At 40.6% G+C, this 15,827-nt stretch overlaps 1 protein-coding gene across 2 annotated transcripts in view; it reads right to left on the minus strand.

Moving 5' to 3' along the window:
• LOC125888735 (rho GTPase-activating protein 42) overlaps positions 1–15,827 on the minus strand; it is an 84,057-nt gene that overhangs the window by 5,051 nt on the left and 63,179 nt on the right. Inside the window, exons 8-24 of one of the 2 annotated variants that reach the window (XM_049576279.1) lie at positions 15,232–15,361; positions 14,736–14,836; positions 14,055–14,164; positions 12,451–12,507; positions 10,005–10,083; positions 9,636–9,675; positions 9,264–9,326; positions 9,037–9,111; positions 8,265–8,349; positions 8,016–8,074; positions 6,750–6,855; positions 6,334–6,493; positions 5,892–6,042; positions 4,192–4,581; positions 3,684–3,840; positions 363–425; positions 184–263 (exon numbers count right to left, since the gene is read on the minus strand). In XM_049576279.1, the coding sequence (XP_049432236.1) occupies positions 184–263; positions 363–425; positions 3,684–3,840; positions 4,192–4,581; positions 5,892–6,042; positions 6,334–6,493; positions 6,750–6,855; positions 8,016–8,074; positions 8,265–8,349; positions 9,037–9,111; positions 9,264–9,326; positions 9,636–9,675; positions 10,005–10,083; positions 12,451–12,507; positions 14,055–14,164; positions 14,736–14,836; positions 15,232–15,361 (1,906 nt within the window). The remainder of the gene's footprint in view (positions 1–183; positions 264–362; positions 426–3,683; positions 3,841–4,191; positions 4,582–5,891; positions 6,043–6,333; positions 6,494–6,749; positions 6,856–8,015; positions 8,075–8,264; positions 8,350–9,036; positions 9,112–9,263; positions 9,327–9,635; positions 9,676–10,004; positions 10,084–12,450; positions 12,508–14,054; positions 14,165–14,735; positions 14,837–15,231; positions 15,362–15,827) is intronic. The other variant, XM_049576281.1, reaches the window with a different exon arrangement.

Raw genomic sequence — 15,827 nt, forward strand, 5'->3', positions numbered from 1 at the left:
AACACTGGGAATTAGCCAAGTCCTTGCTGTGTGCTGCCAGTGCACAACAGACTGTCTGTGTACACTATCCAAATGGCCAGTCAGCCTACGCAAAGGAGGCATGTGTGCTGTTGTGAGCACGTCTGCAGCAAAGTAACCATCAGCTGAGGCATATAATGAGTGTCTCGTGCTTGCACTGCTTACCGTTTGAGAAGTGCGCCCCCTGGGGGAAGCTGAGCTCGTTGCTGTGCTCTGCTTCACAGGAATACATGGCCTTGGCGTCTCTGTAAATGTGGCACAGAGAGGCAAAGTCAGATCTGAAGAGATGAGGGTGAGGACAATTAGGTTAAACTGTTGAAGATGGTGTCATGTTTTTACAGCACCTTCCAACAGGAACAGACTGCGGGGAAGAGGCGTTCTCAAAAAGCAATGCTCTGGCAGCGACCCTGAAACAGTATGAAAAACAATAGAGTTCAGTCCACTTGATTGTATCAAGGATAAAATAAACAGAAAACAAAGTGTTTGGTTGTGTCATCCTAAGAAAAATATGCCCTGTCATCAGATGATCAGGGTAAAGAAAACACTTGTGTTATCTTTTATAATATATCATTGTCTATAAAATCAGGAATGTTGCCTGAGAAAGAAACTTAAACCTTCTCCAAAACAAGTCTGCCCACTTTCTCCTGCCCTGCCAGCCTCATTGTTTAGAAGGAGGTGAAAGGCGTAACGACACGATATGGGAGGTTTCCTTCCTCCGGGCGGACTCAGCTCCAGCACGGTGCTGAATTGAGTTAAACTACGTAACGAGGCTGCACTTGACCCTGTGCGCAACAACGTCAGAGTCAAGAGGACAGCAGAGCCTAGGGCGAGCTGGCTGGGTGCTATACAAGGAAACTACTTGAGAGACTGTGAGACTGGCTTCTCAGACATGACAAGTCAAACAATCTATTTGTCCCGGGAGTGCAGACTGCTGCTGGGTCACATCAACCCCAGAGCAGGCAGCGCGTAATTAAAGCCAGCTCTCCCACCAGAGAGGAAAAGACATAAATCGCCTAACACATACTCATCTGATCTCAGAGACCTCTCAATGCTCAATGCTCATAAACAGACGAAGGAGGAGGCTGATGACTCAGAGGGGATAGACAGAGAGAGGGAGGAAGACAGAAAGAAATGTTGCTGTGAACTGCTGTCCTCAAGCCTCACTGACGGGCAGCTTTTTTATGAGGGCACATGAAACCGCACCTGTACACACTGCCCTTATACTGTGTTTATCCACAAACTATCAGAGCACAGCAATCAACAATTGATTTCATTATTAAGTGATGTGGCTGGTTTTGTTTTTGTAAAGTCAGTGAATCATTTTGGCTGTAAAATGTCAGTAAATAATGGAAAATGACCTTTGCATTTTCCTAGAGCCAAGGCAATGGCTTTAAATCTCTTGTTCTCTCAGACCAACATTCCATAACCCAAAGACAAGAGATTTACAGTGATATTAAACAAAGAAAAAGCAGCAAATCCTCACATTTGAGAACTAAGGACCACTGAATGTTTGGAGCTACTGCTTTACCTTTTGCCCTTTATTGTTAACTAGTCCATACCCAGTGAGTGCACAGTTGCCCACGTACAGTTTCACATGGTGTGTGTTTGGGATACAGGTCATAGGAAATTGCAGATTAAATAGTCAACTGAACCCATTAAGAAGAGCAATGTATTCAGACAGAGATTTTGTGAATTTGATAGTACCATTGCTTTATTGAAAGTACAGTAGTACCATTGCCAATAGTGGGATAGTTAGTGGGCTAAAACTGTATATTAGTAGTTAAGGTAGTATGTTGAAAGGCAGATAGTTAAAGTCATTGCCTTATAGAAGCTCAGTTTTAGTAAGTTTTCCAACTTTTGCCAAGAGGGAACTTTAGATATTGGTCCCTATATTATGTTCACCGAGTTTCATGCAGGTCCGTCAAACTTCCTAGGAAGAGATCGATTTGAAGTGTTTTTCAAAAAATTCAAAATGGTGGAAAATCTATATAACTGGAAGTTATGGGTTCTTGAGGCAAATTTGTTCCTCATGAGGAGAGGCATCTCTGTGCAAAGTTTCATGTCTCTACGACATACAGGGCATGAGATATGCTCATTCAAAGTTTGCAATTTCAATTGGTTGCTATAGCGCCCCCCTTTGACCAACTGATGTAATATTGCTTCATTTGCATCCTCCCATGACCCTCTACCACTGTGCCAAATTTCACACGAATTGACCAAGTCAGTGAGGAGAAAAACGTGGAACAGACACACAGACACACAGACAGAGTTTTCGTCATTATATAATAAGATATGATATTCTGCCAATTGGATAATAGAACCAGCACTAGGGATGGGAATTAGTAAGATTTTATTGGTACCAATTCTTTATCTATTTCCTTTTTAATTCCTGATCAGTTGTCTGTGTGGGAAAAAAGTGGGCCTACACAGGTTAAGGCATCAATGCAACTGATGTATTACCTCTGAGAACACACAGATTAGATGAAATAAGAGAATATTTGTGCAGCATTCATTTTCATTTCCGTTTTCTTAAACAAAAAATCTACTCAACCTGCCTGCATGACGCTAATGTTACTATAACATCGGGTATTTATCTGAGTAACAGACGGACGTGCTGTTCGATTGGGAAGCCGTGGCAGTCACACGTAGAACATCAAATACATGGCTTCCACTAATTAAAGCTCATATTGTCTGCTAAGATGTTTCAGCATGTTTCTGGTGTTTCCACCCTTATTCTAAATGATCATTTTAGAGCCATTATAGCAGCACTGTTGTCATCTTTCTATGTGAAATGGAGCCATGCTTTGGACCATTTCTTCGTCTATGTCACGTATTCTTCTTGTTGCAAGTTTCCATTAGCGTAAATGCATGAGTTCGATGTCAATGACCTGTGGTGTGCAACTGTTAGAAAAAACATGCTGACATTGATAAAAAAAAAAAAAAATTGATCAGCTCGGAGGCGTACGATTCCCATGACAAAGCCTTGTCCCAGATATCCGCTTGCTACACTAGATCTCCGGAAATATTGGCCTTGTCCCCAGGGGCTTATAGAAGATAGGTAACAATGTCATGGCACATTGCATTCTGGTTAGTAGTAGTTATACTTTAGGACATGCTTCCTCAACACAGACAAAAAACATGAAGGGACCTGTCAAAGAGCAAGTGCAGTATTTCCCCATGACAGAAGCTGATAGTTTCTATCAGCTGAACAAGGAAGCAAGAGAACAGTATTTTGCAAAATTAAAGGAAATAAAAATGAAAAGAGAAGAAAAAACAGTTTGAGTAAGCTTGTTATAAAATATCATGGATTTTGGGCTGTGGTTCATGGGTGAAAGATGTGTCAGTACTTGTTGTCTTCCTATGTTTGTACTTTTTAGGCAGAAAACACATTTCATATTGTGATATTTAGGCTACATTTAGGCTACAGGAAATGATACAGCCAACAGCTGTGGTCACTACCGGAAACATTCTGCTCTGGTTTGTGGATTAATTATAGCATCGGACAATTTGGAACTGGTTCTCAGTTCCTATTCCTACTCAACACTGGGTTTTAGGTGAGTAATAATGACTACAGTGTTCCCAAGGTAAGATTTTAAAGGTGGCATTACACTGTAGTTGGCATCCTTGTCATTAGTATTAGATGAGCAAAGTGATAAGATTTTTACACTGAGCCAGGTCTTTGGTAGCCATTGCTGACTGAGGTGTCCATCCTGCAGCGGGTCACTTGTTTTGGTGGAAGGTCTGGGTGCTCGGTCGGCTTTAAACTGTCTTTGGGCTCCAGTGTTGACAGACTTTGGACAGATCCAGAGCAGCTTCTGTGGCCTAGAGGGAGACATGCAAATAATAAATCCTGCCTCCTTGTGAATGAAATAAAGACATTAAAGTTTGATATTAAAGTAGCTCACACAGCACAGCACGTAACTGAAATGAGTCATGTAAATAATATTTTCACACTGCTGTTTAAATTATGCTGAAGTCGAGGAGGTGTCAGTCTTTGAAAGTATTAAATCCTGGAGGAATAACTTGTGACAATATAACTATCTAGTTTATGAATTCTGTCCTGGAAATGACACTTTCATGAGGATTCTTTCCACTTCATTACTGCAAGGGAAACAAAATCAATGAAGTAATGCCAGGCAAGCTTAAAGCGGCATTACTCTGTGATTATGCTACCTTCAGATATATGCAGTGATTTCAGAGAGGGGGCAGCTGAGCGGTTCAGCAGTGCTGGCCTGAGGTCGATGCGGCAGTGAGGGGCCTTTTTGGGGGCAGGGGACAGCCTGGGTGCCGTGCTGACTGAGGACAGGCTGAGAGCGTCCTCCGACTCTCCATCTGTACGCCCTGCGTCCTCCCTGGAGCTGGACTCTGGGCTGCTGACACACACAGCACTCCTGGGGCCATTCGAGAGCTGGGATGGCGTTCGGCGGAGGTCCAGCAGCGACTTGTCCTTGACCGGAGCAGAGGAAGCTGTTTTGGAGGAGCTGTTCTGCTCAGACGAGTGGGAGGACAAAGACTCCATGCTGCCCATGGGTGTACTGCTTCGACTGCTGCTAAAAGTGTCACCTATGCAGGGACCAGAGAAGAGGCACACAAAGCCCTCATTAAAACCTGCTGAGTGAGGAAGTGACTGCAGTAAGGAAGCCTGTTTACACCAGTGGGATGAAGAAAGAAAATAATTGAAATCATTATAACAAGAAACTTGCTCAGACTAATGAGTTAGTATCTCAAAATAATGACAAACTTTATCACTTCTAATTATTCTAGAGATAGAGATATTAAGTCATTATATAATATCTCACAATACTGACATAATATTCTAAAATAATGACTTAATATTTTAACATAATGACTTAATATCTCAAAAATCATGACATAATATCTAAAAAATAATGACTTAGTATCTCAATATAATGACATAATATCTCAAAATAATGACTTAGTATCTCAACATGACTTAGTATCTCACAATAATGACTTAATATCTCAAAAATAATGACATAATATCTCATAATAATGTAGTTTTCTCAAAATAATGGCTTAGTATCTCAAAATAATGAAGTTTTCTCAAAATAATGACTTGATATCTAAAATAATGACCTAATATCTCATAATAATTAAGTTTTCTCAAAATAATGACTTAGTATCGATAAATAATGTCTTAATATCTCAAAATAACAAGGTTTTCTCAAAATAATGACTTACTATTTCATAGTGAAGTTTTCTCAAAATAATGACTAAGTATCTCATAATAATGACTTCATATCTCAAAGACAATGACTTAATATGTCAGAATAATGACATAGCATCTCAAAATAATAACCTGACGTTCCAAAAATAATGACCCAATATTCAATTTTTTTTTTTTTTTTCAAAATAATGACTTAATATCTTAAAACGACTTGGTATCTTACATTAATGGAAAACTTTCTCAAAATAATGACTTAGTATTTCAAAATAATAACATAGCATACCAAAATAAAGACCCAATATCTCAAAATAATGAGTGAATATCTCAAAATAATGACTTAATATTGGTTTTTAATATTTTGAGATATTAAGTCATTATTTTGAGAAAGTTCTTATTGTAATGATGTACAGGATCTTCTTTTTTTATCACACTGACAGAGATAGGCTTCCATACTGTAGTGACTTTATAGCTCAGAGAAAAAAACCTTTGTCTGAGGGTATAAAATTCCTCTGAAAGGTTTACTGGCTTTCAATAGAAAATTATTTGAAAAACCAGCTAATACGAGGTGAGTCATTATGAAATTTGGTGAGACAGTGTGTGCAGATGTCTCGGAGATATTAAAGGCCACCAACAGGGAAATGGTGGTGTGATGACCTGTGGCGGTAATCACTGCTTTGGTACTCACTTTCTGCGTCTGCCAGGCACAGTGTCGGAGTGTAGAGGCTGCGGGGCTTCCTGGGCCCCGTGGTCAGACAGATGGCCCTGCTCCTGCGAGAGCCAGGCCGGCTCTGGGGTTGGGGCAGGGGCACATTGGGGTCTGGGGGCTGGTGGAAGATCTGGAAGGTCCCGAAAGGGGCACTGATTAGTCAACACAACTACACAGTCTGTATATTCCTTACTAATACAGACTGGTATTTAAATCGTTTTTGAAGTTTGTTACCAATATTTTACGGCTCTTACTACCTTGTATAGAGTTGGATGAAATTCCCATGTTTACTGCAACACTCAAGAAATTTTACAACTATCAGAGATGAGCAAAATATTTCATATCGATGTAGCTGTCTCTTTGTATCTCTGGTTGAACTTGCTGCAAGTTACAATACACCCAGAGGTATTCACACTCTCACCTTCTTGAAGTTCTCGATAAGTATCTCCACCACAATGTTCTGGAACTTGATGTTCATCATGGCGGCCACAGTTTCCTCTTGTGACCGCATCAGGGTGGGCCCAAAGATGACACCCAGGTTGGACACTGTCATCAGGTTGAGCTGGCTTTGCATGGAAACCCTGCAGGTGGAGGACACGGTTGTCACACAAATATAAGATGCACTTTTTCTGCTCATAATGAAAACTCTTAACCATGTCGTGACAGTTTTGTTCTTCACCAGCTACTGACAGTTTTAGAGACACCTACAAATCCATTACGGTGTCCCCGAACTGTGAAGACAATTTAATCAGTTTCAGCAATTTTTATCTTCGCTCATAGGGCTGTCCTCTTTTTTTCAAGGCTGCAGTGTAGCTGATTCATTACAGGAATACGTACGTGACAAGGTGTTTTATTAGTAGCTCCAGCATTTCCTTGTTCCTCTCGGGCAGCTTATGAACCAAAGCATGAACAGCACACACTCTGTAGTTCTGGTCATCTGACTCTGAGGAAAGACAAATGGATATAAATTGATCAAGAGGTTCATATACTGGTACACACTCAAAGCTGCCAGTTATTGACTTTTAGAATGGTAATATTTTAGATCAGTCCAGTAAGTATTACAGTGCCTGTGATCAGAGTAACAGAATATTCTATTGCAATTACTATATTGACGTAGTAATGTCCGGCCAATATGAACGAAAGTTATATATTAACTTCCAAACATGCCAAATTCAGTCCTTCAAATTCACATTCAACATGACTCTATATCCAGAGGTGTGGAAAAAAGCAAATGAGTCAAGACTAAACCAATTTAACTGGTCAATCTGACATCAAACGAGAGCTATGTGATGCACATGGCATGTAGCCTTTTTCGGAGATGGAAACTATTTAATTATGGGCCTGTCAGGGCCTGAACGTGGCGCCCACAAAGCTGTCTCATTTGAAATGAATACATCTGAAGTGCAGTTCATTTGAAATTTAATTCCCTTCTAAAAAGTTGGAAGGAATGTCACAATATGTGAGACAAATTCAGTCGCATCAAAACAAATCCTAAATTATAGGAAATTCAGAGTCTAATGTGCCGTCTTTTGGCACAAATACAATTTACCCATCCTTAACAGATGTGCATGCTTCATTGCTGGTCTTGAATTTGACCATGATCTGCTCACTTAAAGATATACTGTGCAGGATTTTCCTAAAAAAACATCTAGACTCATGCAAAGTAGTCCATCTCAATCACCACTTATGACTCACTAGAAGTGTGTGATGGTGTATTTTTCTGCAGAGACTTTACCCTCTGGCTGTGTGTTCTTAATTTCTTCTTATTTTCTGTGTTTGGAAGGTTTATGGGTGTGCACCCCCACAGCACTCAGGTGAGGTTGAGGTTTATAAAAAGGTAGTTAGCAGGTGCTAGACCATAATCAGCAGGCACACAGGAGACACAGCGCAGAATAAACCCAATTAAAGCGAGGTGAAACGCCAAAAGAGTGTGAATCTGGGGTTGGTTTCCAGTCTCACAGTTACAACAGTAACTGACAATCCTGCATAGTGTACCTTTTAGAGTCTCTCTTTCATGTAAAACATTAAAATAATGCATTGTAAAATACATATTGTATCATGACTAACTATCTACAGCCATTGTAGGTAGATTTCAGAACTTACTGACAGCCATGATAAAATCTTTGTGGAGCTTGAAGGTCATTAGAGGCTCAGAGAGACACCTGGTGAATACAGAGAACAGTTGTCATTTATTTCTGAGTGACAGGGGTCTTTTGAATGCAGCCACCCTCCTTTGTGAGTCACTGGCAGCGCTCGATGCATGACTAACACCAGAGAGGTTTCAAAGAGGCATTATGGAGGTAATGGTGACTCCTGAAAGCTAAGAACACACATCTTGCGGGGCGAGCTGACCTGAGGTAATTCTTCAGCCCGCTGGTGATGGTTTTGTTGTCCCATGTCTCTGGATCCAGGTCCATATCCACAGGTGCCTTGGATGCTATTGGAAACACATTTTATGTTTTTATAGCACCACGACGAGTGAGCTGTGAACTGTGTGAGGAAACCAATACGACCTGACAGGCTGCTTAAATGGGCTTTAAAAAATACTGACTGCGTCTTGTGCTGAGAGACTCAAGAAGAGAATGTGAAATAAAGCGCGGTGTCTCACAGATATGGAGATCAAGCCTGAGAGAATTTAATAAATCATGGAGACACTTCCTGTTTATATGTATGCAAACAAGATTACCATGGGTCATCTAATAATGTAATGACAGAGTAACGTGAGGCCAGATGGCTGTTACACTGTCACACCACAAGGAGGACCTCTTTCCTCACTCTGAGGAGTCACAGTGTGTTTGCTGAAGCTCAGGATTCAACTTGAGATTGTTGTCAAAAATGAGCTTTTCAGAAAGTAGAGCTAAGAGTAAATGGTCAATCAGGCATTTGGAAATGACATAATTATCTATTTGTTAGTTTTGCTGCACGGCATGTGAGAATGTCATTTAATGCTGTGTATACAGAACAAAGATTTATTCTAAACAGACAGAAAATACAATTCAAAGCTTGATAAACACTGGAAATACTCGTTTTGGCTCAAGTATTTTTAAACACAGACACCATTTCTATTCTACTGAGCTGTGGGTGGGAAAATATGTTATTTTTTTCTGATTTCAAAGCTACTTACAAAAGACTGTTGTCATCAGCTTCTGCACTTTGGAATTGACCCCTCCAATTCTGTACAGTCCCATTGTGTTAATGCCTGCATGGCAAAATGACATTAAAGAACAGGAGCAAGGAGCAAAGATTTCTGTTTATTTAAGACTCCTATAATGAATGAAATGCATTGTTATTCATAATCACAGCCAGGCATGGTGTTTGACAGATGAAAGCTGAGAGATTTAAACGCCTCACCTCTGCTCTCCACCAGGTCAATGCATTTCCTTACGAAGTTAAAGCCCGCCTCATTAAGAAATGCTGTACAACACGAGAACAGGGTTGACACGTCAATTACTGTCTAGGTTAACCACGCATCATGCAGGAATAACAAGCTCTCCCCTATGCTTGGGATCTGACTAATAAGATACAACCTCTGTGCTGGAAGGCTCTGCTATGTCAGCTGAGTGGGTGTATGTCAAGTAATTGTGTTAATGAACAGAGATGGCTAGGTAACAATGTATGTGTTTGATGTGCTTGTTGGGGATTTTATTTCCAGTCTTAGAAAGCTAAATGTATGAATTTCAGTGATGAAGGTGGTTTGGAAACATGAAAAAAAAACACACTTACTTTCTTCCTTTTTGCTTAATATGGCCGGCAGGTTGTAAATCTAGGGAAAGTTTACAAAAATCATTATTACATTAAGGGACTCTGGTTTCAATTGAACAACATCCCTAAAAGATGAGAATGATGCTGCACAGTTTTTCCCAGTGACCCTCTGCCTTAAGTGGTCTGTCCTATTATTAGCACAAGGTGATGGTGAGGTCATGGTTTCTTATGAGAACTTGATGTGAACCCACCAAAAGAGGGTGCCAGTGACAAATAATTCAGTTTTGGGTATTGTTTTCTTGTCAGACAAATAACTAAAAAAAACATCCTGGCCAAACAGCAGCCAGCCCAGACTGAATATTTCAGAGACAAACAGGCAGAGTTCCTCACCGGCTCCTTGCCATCCATGGCCTCTAGCCACAATCTTCTGTTGGACTCTGACAGTGCCTGCAGTGTCATAACGCCATGCCTGGAAAGATTTCAGAGAAAAGCTGGTCTCAGTCTGATCTCATTGCCTCGGGGCCCCTGGACAGACCTTGTTTACACTGGCTGAGACCACTATAAAAGGACTAGTGTGACTAAAATAGCTTGTGTGCAAATGCTGGACTTCAAACTGTGCCCTCGGTCGGCTCGGTGCTTCACATTCCACTCCCAATTAAATGCTACATGTGCTTAATATTACAGTGGTTTCTTTTTTTTTTTCTTTTTTTTTAGCACCCAACATGCATACACCAGCAGTTCTCCTGTCTCACGTCTCACCTCACTGTGTAACTGCTCTGAGCATTATCTGCAGCTGATACACAGCACTGCTACATGATGTACTAACCTAATGATTGCATTATGTGATGATGATACCAGCAAACAAAAACAAAAACCCCCACCCAGTAGTGATAGTTAGTACTAGCATGGAGCCATGTCAGGTTGCATGTGTTGCGATTAACTGGTAATACTGACCACATTATGAAAAAGAAAAGAAAAAAAAACCCTCATAATGTTAACTCTGGTGGTATCTCGCCATGCGGATCATTTTGGATTTATTTTGAGATATCTGTGATATTGATGCCTCCACCCTCCAATACAGTGACGATGGAAGGCATTTTATTTGCGATGCTCACAACAATGAAAATATTTAAACGATTCAAAAGCGGCACATCTTTTCAGAAACAGTGACCCAGTGTTATTAGTTTTCTTTGAAAGTGCTTTCAGCTGAAGTCCCTATGACAAAAAATCTGGACAGTGAGGTCTGTGGATTATCCAGAGTATCAGGGACACTCTTTCTACAAAGACAAATTGCTGGTGAACTTATTAAATAACATTTTTACCAGGCGTGACACACCGCGACGCCTGGTATTGTTTTCACCTTGTGAGTGAGTGTGTGTGTGTGTGTCATCGTGGCAAAGTGTGGTCCACCACAGAAGCCATTTTAAGTATGATAGCAGGTGTTAATATATCTGTCTGTCTGGATATTGTCGCAACAGTGCAAGATGCACTCTGAAAACTTCACAGGTGTGTAGTTGAGACCAGATGAAGGGCAAATTTGAAGATGGGTGCAAGGAGCTCGAAGTAAGAAAGGGGCCATTGGCACTGCCACTTCACTTCACTAGCCCTGGCCCACATTTATTTTGTAAGATGGTGTCTAGTTTCGAATCTCTAGTTCTGCGGTCCAGGAGGTAAAGCTGGTCGTCAGAAGAAGATCAGCAGTTTGATCCCTGGCCCCTCTGGTCCACATGTCGTAGTATCCTTGGGCAAGATGCTCAACCCCAAATTACTCCCTAGGCTGTGCCATCTGTGTGTGAATGTTTAACTGAGCAGCAGCTGGCACCTTGTATGGCTGGCCACCAGTGTATGAGTATGTGTGTGAATTGGTGAGTATGGCATACAGTGTAAAAGTTCTTTGAGTGTTCGGAAGACTAGAAAGGTGCTACACAAATGCAAGTCCATTTATCATGTTTTCATTGCACTGAGCTCCACAAATGAAATTCTATTTATCGGGGTGGAGGCGTGGATATCTCATATCTGGGCAAATAAAAATAAATTCATTTGCATGGCTGAATACCTCTTTAGTAATTTGTTTTGACCAACCCTTTAAAAAAATGAGGTTTGGAGATGGTTGGCCCGGTTCTGGCGTGGCTTTAGGTGGAACAGCATGTTTATTATAATGAGGATGAATGGATGAGCTTGAAGCTGACTGGAGCTTGGCCCACATTGTCCTTGTGGTTGGAACAAGCACCTTGGGGCATCGCCGTTTATGATAAATGAGTTGTCTTGCAAATAAACTGCAGTTATTGTCCATGCTCAGCAACACTCGCCAAGGGTGAGCCGTGCCGGCCCCGCTGGTGCAGTGCAACAATAACGCACAGTGATGAGCTTGCTCTATGTTCTGAAGCGCACATCACAATAATGAGCTTGTATCAAGCTCTGCTAACGTCTGACTTGATCAATTCATCCGCTGTTCTGCAGCGGGCGGCCAACTTGAAGGTGTTTGATCTTCGGCCAATCCCTTACCCCCTTTCTCCAGTGCAATATTAAATATAAATTAGTTATGAATGTTCTCATCCAGTGAAAAGATTTCAAACTTCTAAGGAGAGGCAAAATGATCAATTGGTTCTCAGAATGACATAAATCAGTGTATTATTTGAGTAATTGTGGACAAGTAGAAATCATTTATGTCTGTGTCCTTAAACCCATATTGGCCAAGCGATTTTGTGAAGTGCTAAGAAGGCAACAGTATTTCATTAGAGAGTTTGGATTTGAGAGTGAGTGAATGATACGATTAGCAGCACACATGCAGCACATGCAACTGCTCTGAGAGGGCAGCACTGGTCAGTTCACATACCGGACTTTACAGAAAAACTGAAGCGGTCTGAAAAGAGTTCCACGATAGATGTCATTTCTACATTGACATGAACACAGAGAAAAGACGGAATGGGTTCAATAATAGAGGAAAATATGGATGTTGTGGACATACAACAAACAGGCGCTTGGGAGGGAGGGGATTTAAGGAACATGCAGGGTACAAACAGAGCTGAAAACATCTGGTAAACAGGGAGTCTTTCAAGATGTTAATCAAACCTGAACTTGCAATGCTGAGTACTCCCATGATAATCTAGGTTAATTGCCAGTATCAACTGGGTTCAATAGAACACAAAATGCGTGAGAACAAAAAAATCCCACATGCCATTCAGAAATCTTCAAATAGGTTAGCTGTAAAAATCATAAATTCATCACTGTTTCCATGTGGCTGACTTCAGCTTTGATAACAGCTATTGGCAAAAAAACCATGTTCAGACTATAGTTAAACTTCAAAATGTAAAATCACAAAAGCAATGCCATGGTAACTATTACAATTTACACAATTTTACCAGATGGCAGGATAGTGTACAGTGTACTAAAAGGTAACTTTGGTTCTTGTCAACCTGGAGCCTATTCTCCCATGTTTAACTAATGGGAGCAACAATTTTTGTAAATCACTTTATTTCCACTAAAGGTAGGCTTATTTTTGCTATTGACAGGCTCAGAATACTATTCTAAGTGTCTGGCAACATTATGGAGAGGATCCCTAGAGACACAGACCTCTTTTTATAGAGTAAGACCATTTTTTTCACCAGAAACCACCACAAAATTGCCTATCGCCAAACCCACCAGACTCCATTTAACGAAACAATAATTTTATCAGTATAAGAAACACTTATACTCACTTTTAGGAAACAAAATAAAACTCACAGAATGCATCTTGGTTTGTCTTTCCACTGTTCCAACGATCACTAACTCCGGTTTGGTTGAAATAAACCCTTAATTCACCCAATCAGATGTGAAAATATGCTGGCTCTATACACGCTAGAATTAATGTTTTCTTAAATGGAGTCTGGTGGGTTCGGTGATGGTGACTTAGGGGCCGTTTCTGGTTGAACACAAAAGGCAATTACTCTTCAACTAAATGGTCTATCTTTGTAGGGATAGATACAAGGATAGTGTCAGACACACATAACAATCTGAGCCTGTCAGTGGCAAAAACAAGCACTTCTAGTGGAAGTCAATTAACGGTGCACAAAATGCCCCAAGTGGTTATACTGAAACCTGTTTCACAGCTACTGGCTGCACTCCTCTCGCTCATGTACTGGACCAGTTTCAAAAACTGTTGTTCCCATTAGTCACTTAGACAGAAAACAAGGGAAAATAGGGTCCAGGTTTGAAAATACCAAGTTACCCTTTAAGATGAAATAAAACAAATTGGTACATGCTGATTTTTGGATACTGAATTTGGTGTGGTGTAATGTTTCTTTTAGTTGTTTTCTTCAAATTCACTCTTCTAATTATGGAAAATTAATGATATGCTAGAGGTGGTGGTAACAGTGTTAATCATGTTTTGTGTATGTTTTCAGTCCATGTAAGTGATAAGACATTTTTGGTAGCATGCAGATAATTTGGACAGTCACAGACCTCTCCACCACTTCAATATCAAAGCAGAATCGCTTGTCGATGGAGTCTGTTTTTCTTCGAATGCAGGACTTGAGCTTGTACATCTCCGGCTGGTTCAGAACAAGCCCATTCTAAAAATAAGCATACCACACATTAATAAATGAACTGAAATGGAAAAAAATGACAAAAGTTTGAACGCACTTGTAAAGCCGTCATCTTCAATTCTACAAGTCTAAAAACAGTAATATAATGATCATGTTAATAAATGTAGGAAATAATAGGATGGTGGAAGTTTGTTGTGTGAAATAATTAGAACTTGATTATTCTATCTATATGAAGTCTCGTGAAGTTTTCACTCTTCTGAAAGTGCAAAGACAACCAAACTTTCTCTGTTAAAAAGATTATTTCCCTTCCTTGCGTTCCTCTTTCTAGTTATTTGTGGATTTTGCTATCTTTGAACCATTTTTGTCCGCCTTGAGTTAACAAGTCTTTCGTTTTCTGTTCCCAAGTCACAGTCCTGTCATCTTGACTTTTTTCTCCTATTTTCCCTCGAGGTGAGACATTCTTATAAGCCTCAAGGGAGCTCTTTGTTTCACCCACACAGACTAGACTTGCTCAGTCTTTTCTCAGCTTTTATCATCTGTATGTGCAACTAAACAGAACTAAAACAAAACCAGACAAAACAAAACTACACTCAACTACCTGTTTCCCGGCCGACTTGTTTTCAGTGTTGCTCATGGTGAAGGTCTTGCTGCCTTTTTCGTAAGTGCAGTAGTGACGTGTCCAAGTGCATCCCAGGGGACCTAGGACAGAAAAAGGAGGAAAATAGTTCTTGAGCCAAAATGTTTTTCTCAGAATCGCAGGCTTTTGGAAAGACTTCTGAAAATCAATTCGCAATTAATGTGTGATAAATCAAATGTTGTTTATCACTGCTGATAAAAATCTACCATTTGGGTATCTGCCCCCTTGTTTGAGAGCACATCAAAGTGAATCGGTAAACAGGATGAATTATGAGCTCTGTGTGAGAGGATCTCCGTTGCAGAGGTCTGGGAAAACTCAAGACATGTTTATGGTGATGGATGTAAAACCGTGCACTTCTAAGTGAGGTGGTGTGTGTGTGTGTGTGTGTGTGTGTGTGTGTGTGTGTGTGTGTGTGTGAGGGCCTGGCTGGCTGGGAGCCCGGCCAGAAAAGACTCACGTTTCTCCTGGACGTACAGGAAGCCTTCCATCGTCCACTGGCCTGGAGGTTTATAGTCCTGATCTGCAGACCTTATCCTCTTCATCAGCTTCTCCACTTCCTGCTTAGTACTCACAAAGTTGTTTCGTGTCTGCGCAGAAAATGCAGGATTGGATTATAATTGCATTAACAGAGAAAGTCTTGTGAGGCTGCATTTTTTTTTTCCCTTGCAATTTTTCATCTCAAGTACGTTTATTTTGCCTAAATCAAGGAACGGGCTGAAACAAATAAAGGAAAAAACGTCAAACATCTGACAAATGCTTCACATTTGTGCAAAAGCATGAGAACACCTTGGGGGAAAGAAGACATTGGCAAACCGTTTGGAAATACAGATGCAGCATCTAATTCAAATACACTGAATTTATATTGGAAGAAGGCTCTTGAGGTGATCCAAAATTAGGACAGAGACTCAATTGTTAATACTCCCAGGAATCCTCTTTTTTGAAAGCAAAAAGGTCAGGATGAGGCAGCTTCATATCCCCCACAAGTGAGATGCTGAGACAGCCTCACCTTCTCCTGCTCCTATTAGAGCCCTCTGCATCTGAGGACATGGAGAG

The sequence above is a fragment of the Epinephelus fuscoguttatus genome, linkage group LG5 (assembly GCF_011397635.1).
Source record: "Epinephelus fuscoguttatus linkage group LG5, E.fuscoguttatus.final_Chr_v1".
Classification (NCBI taxonomy): domain Eukaryota; kingdom Metazoa; phylum Chordata; class Actinopteri; order Perciformes; family Serranidae; genus Epinephelus; species Epinephelus fuscoguttatus.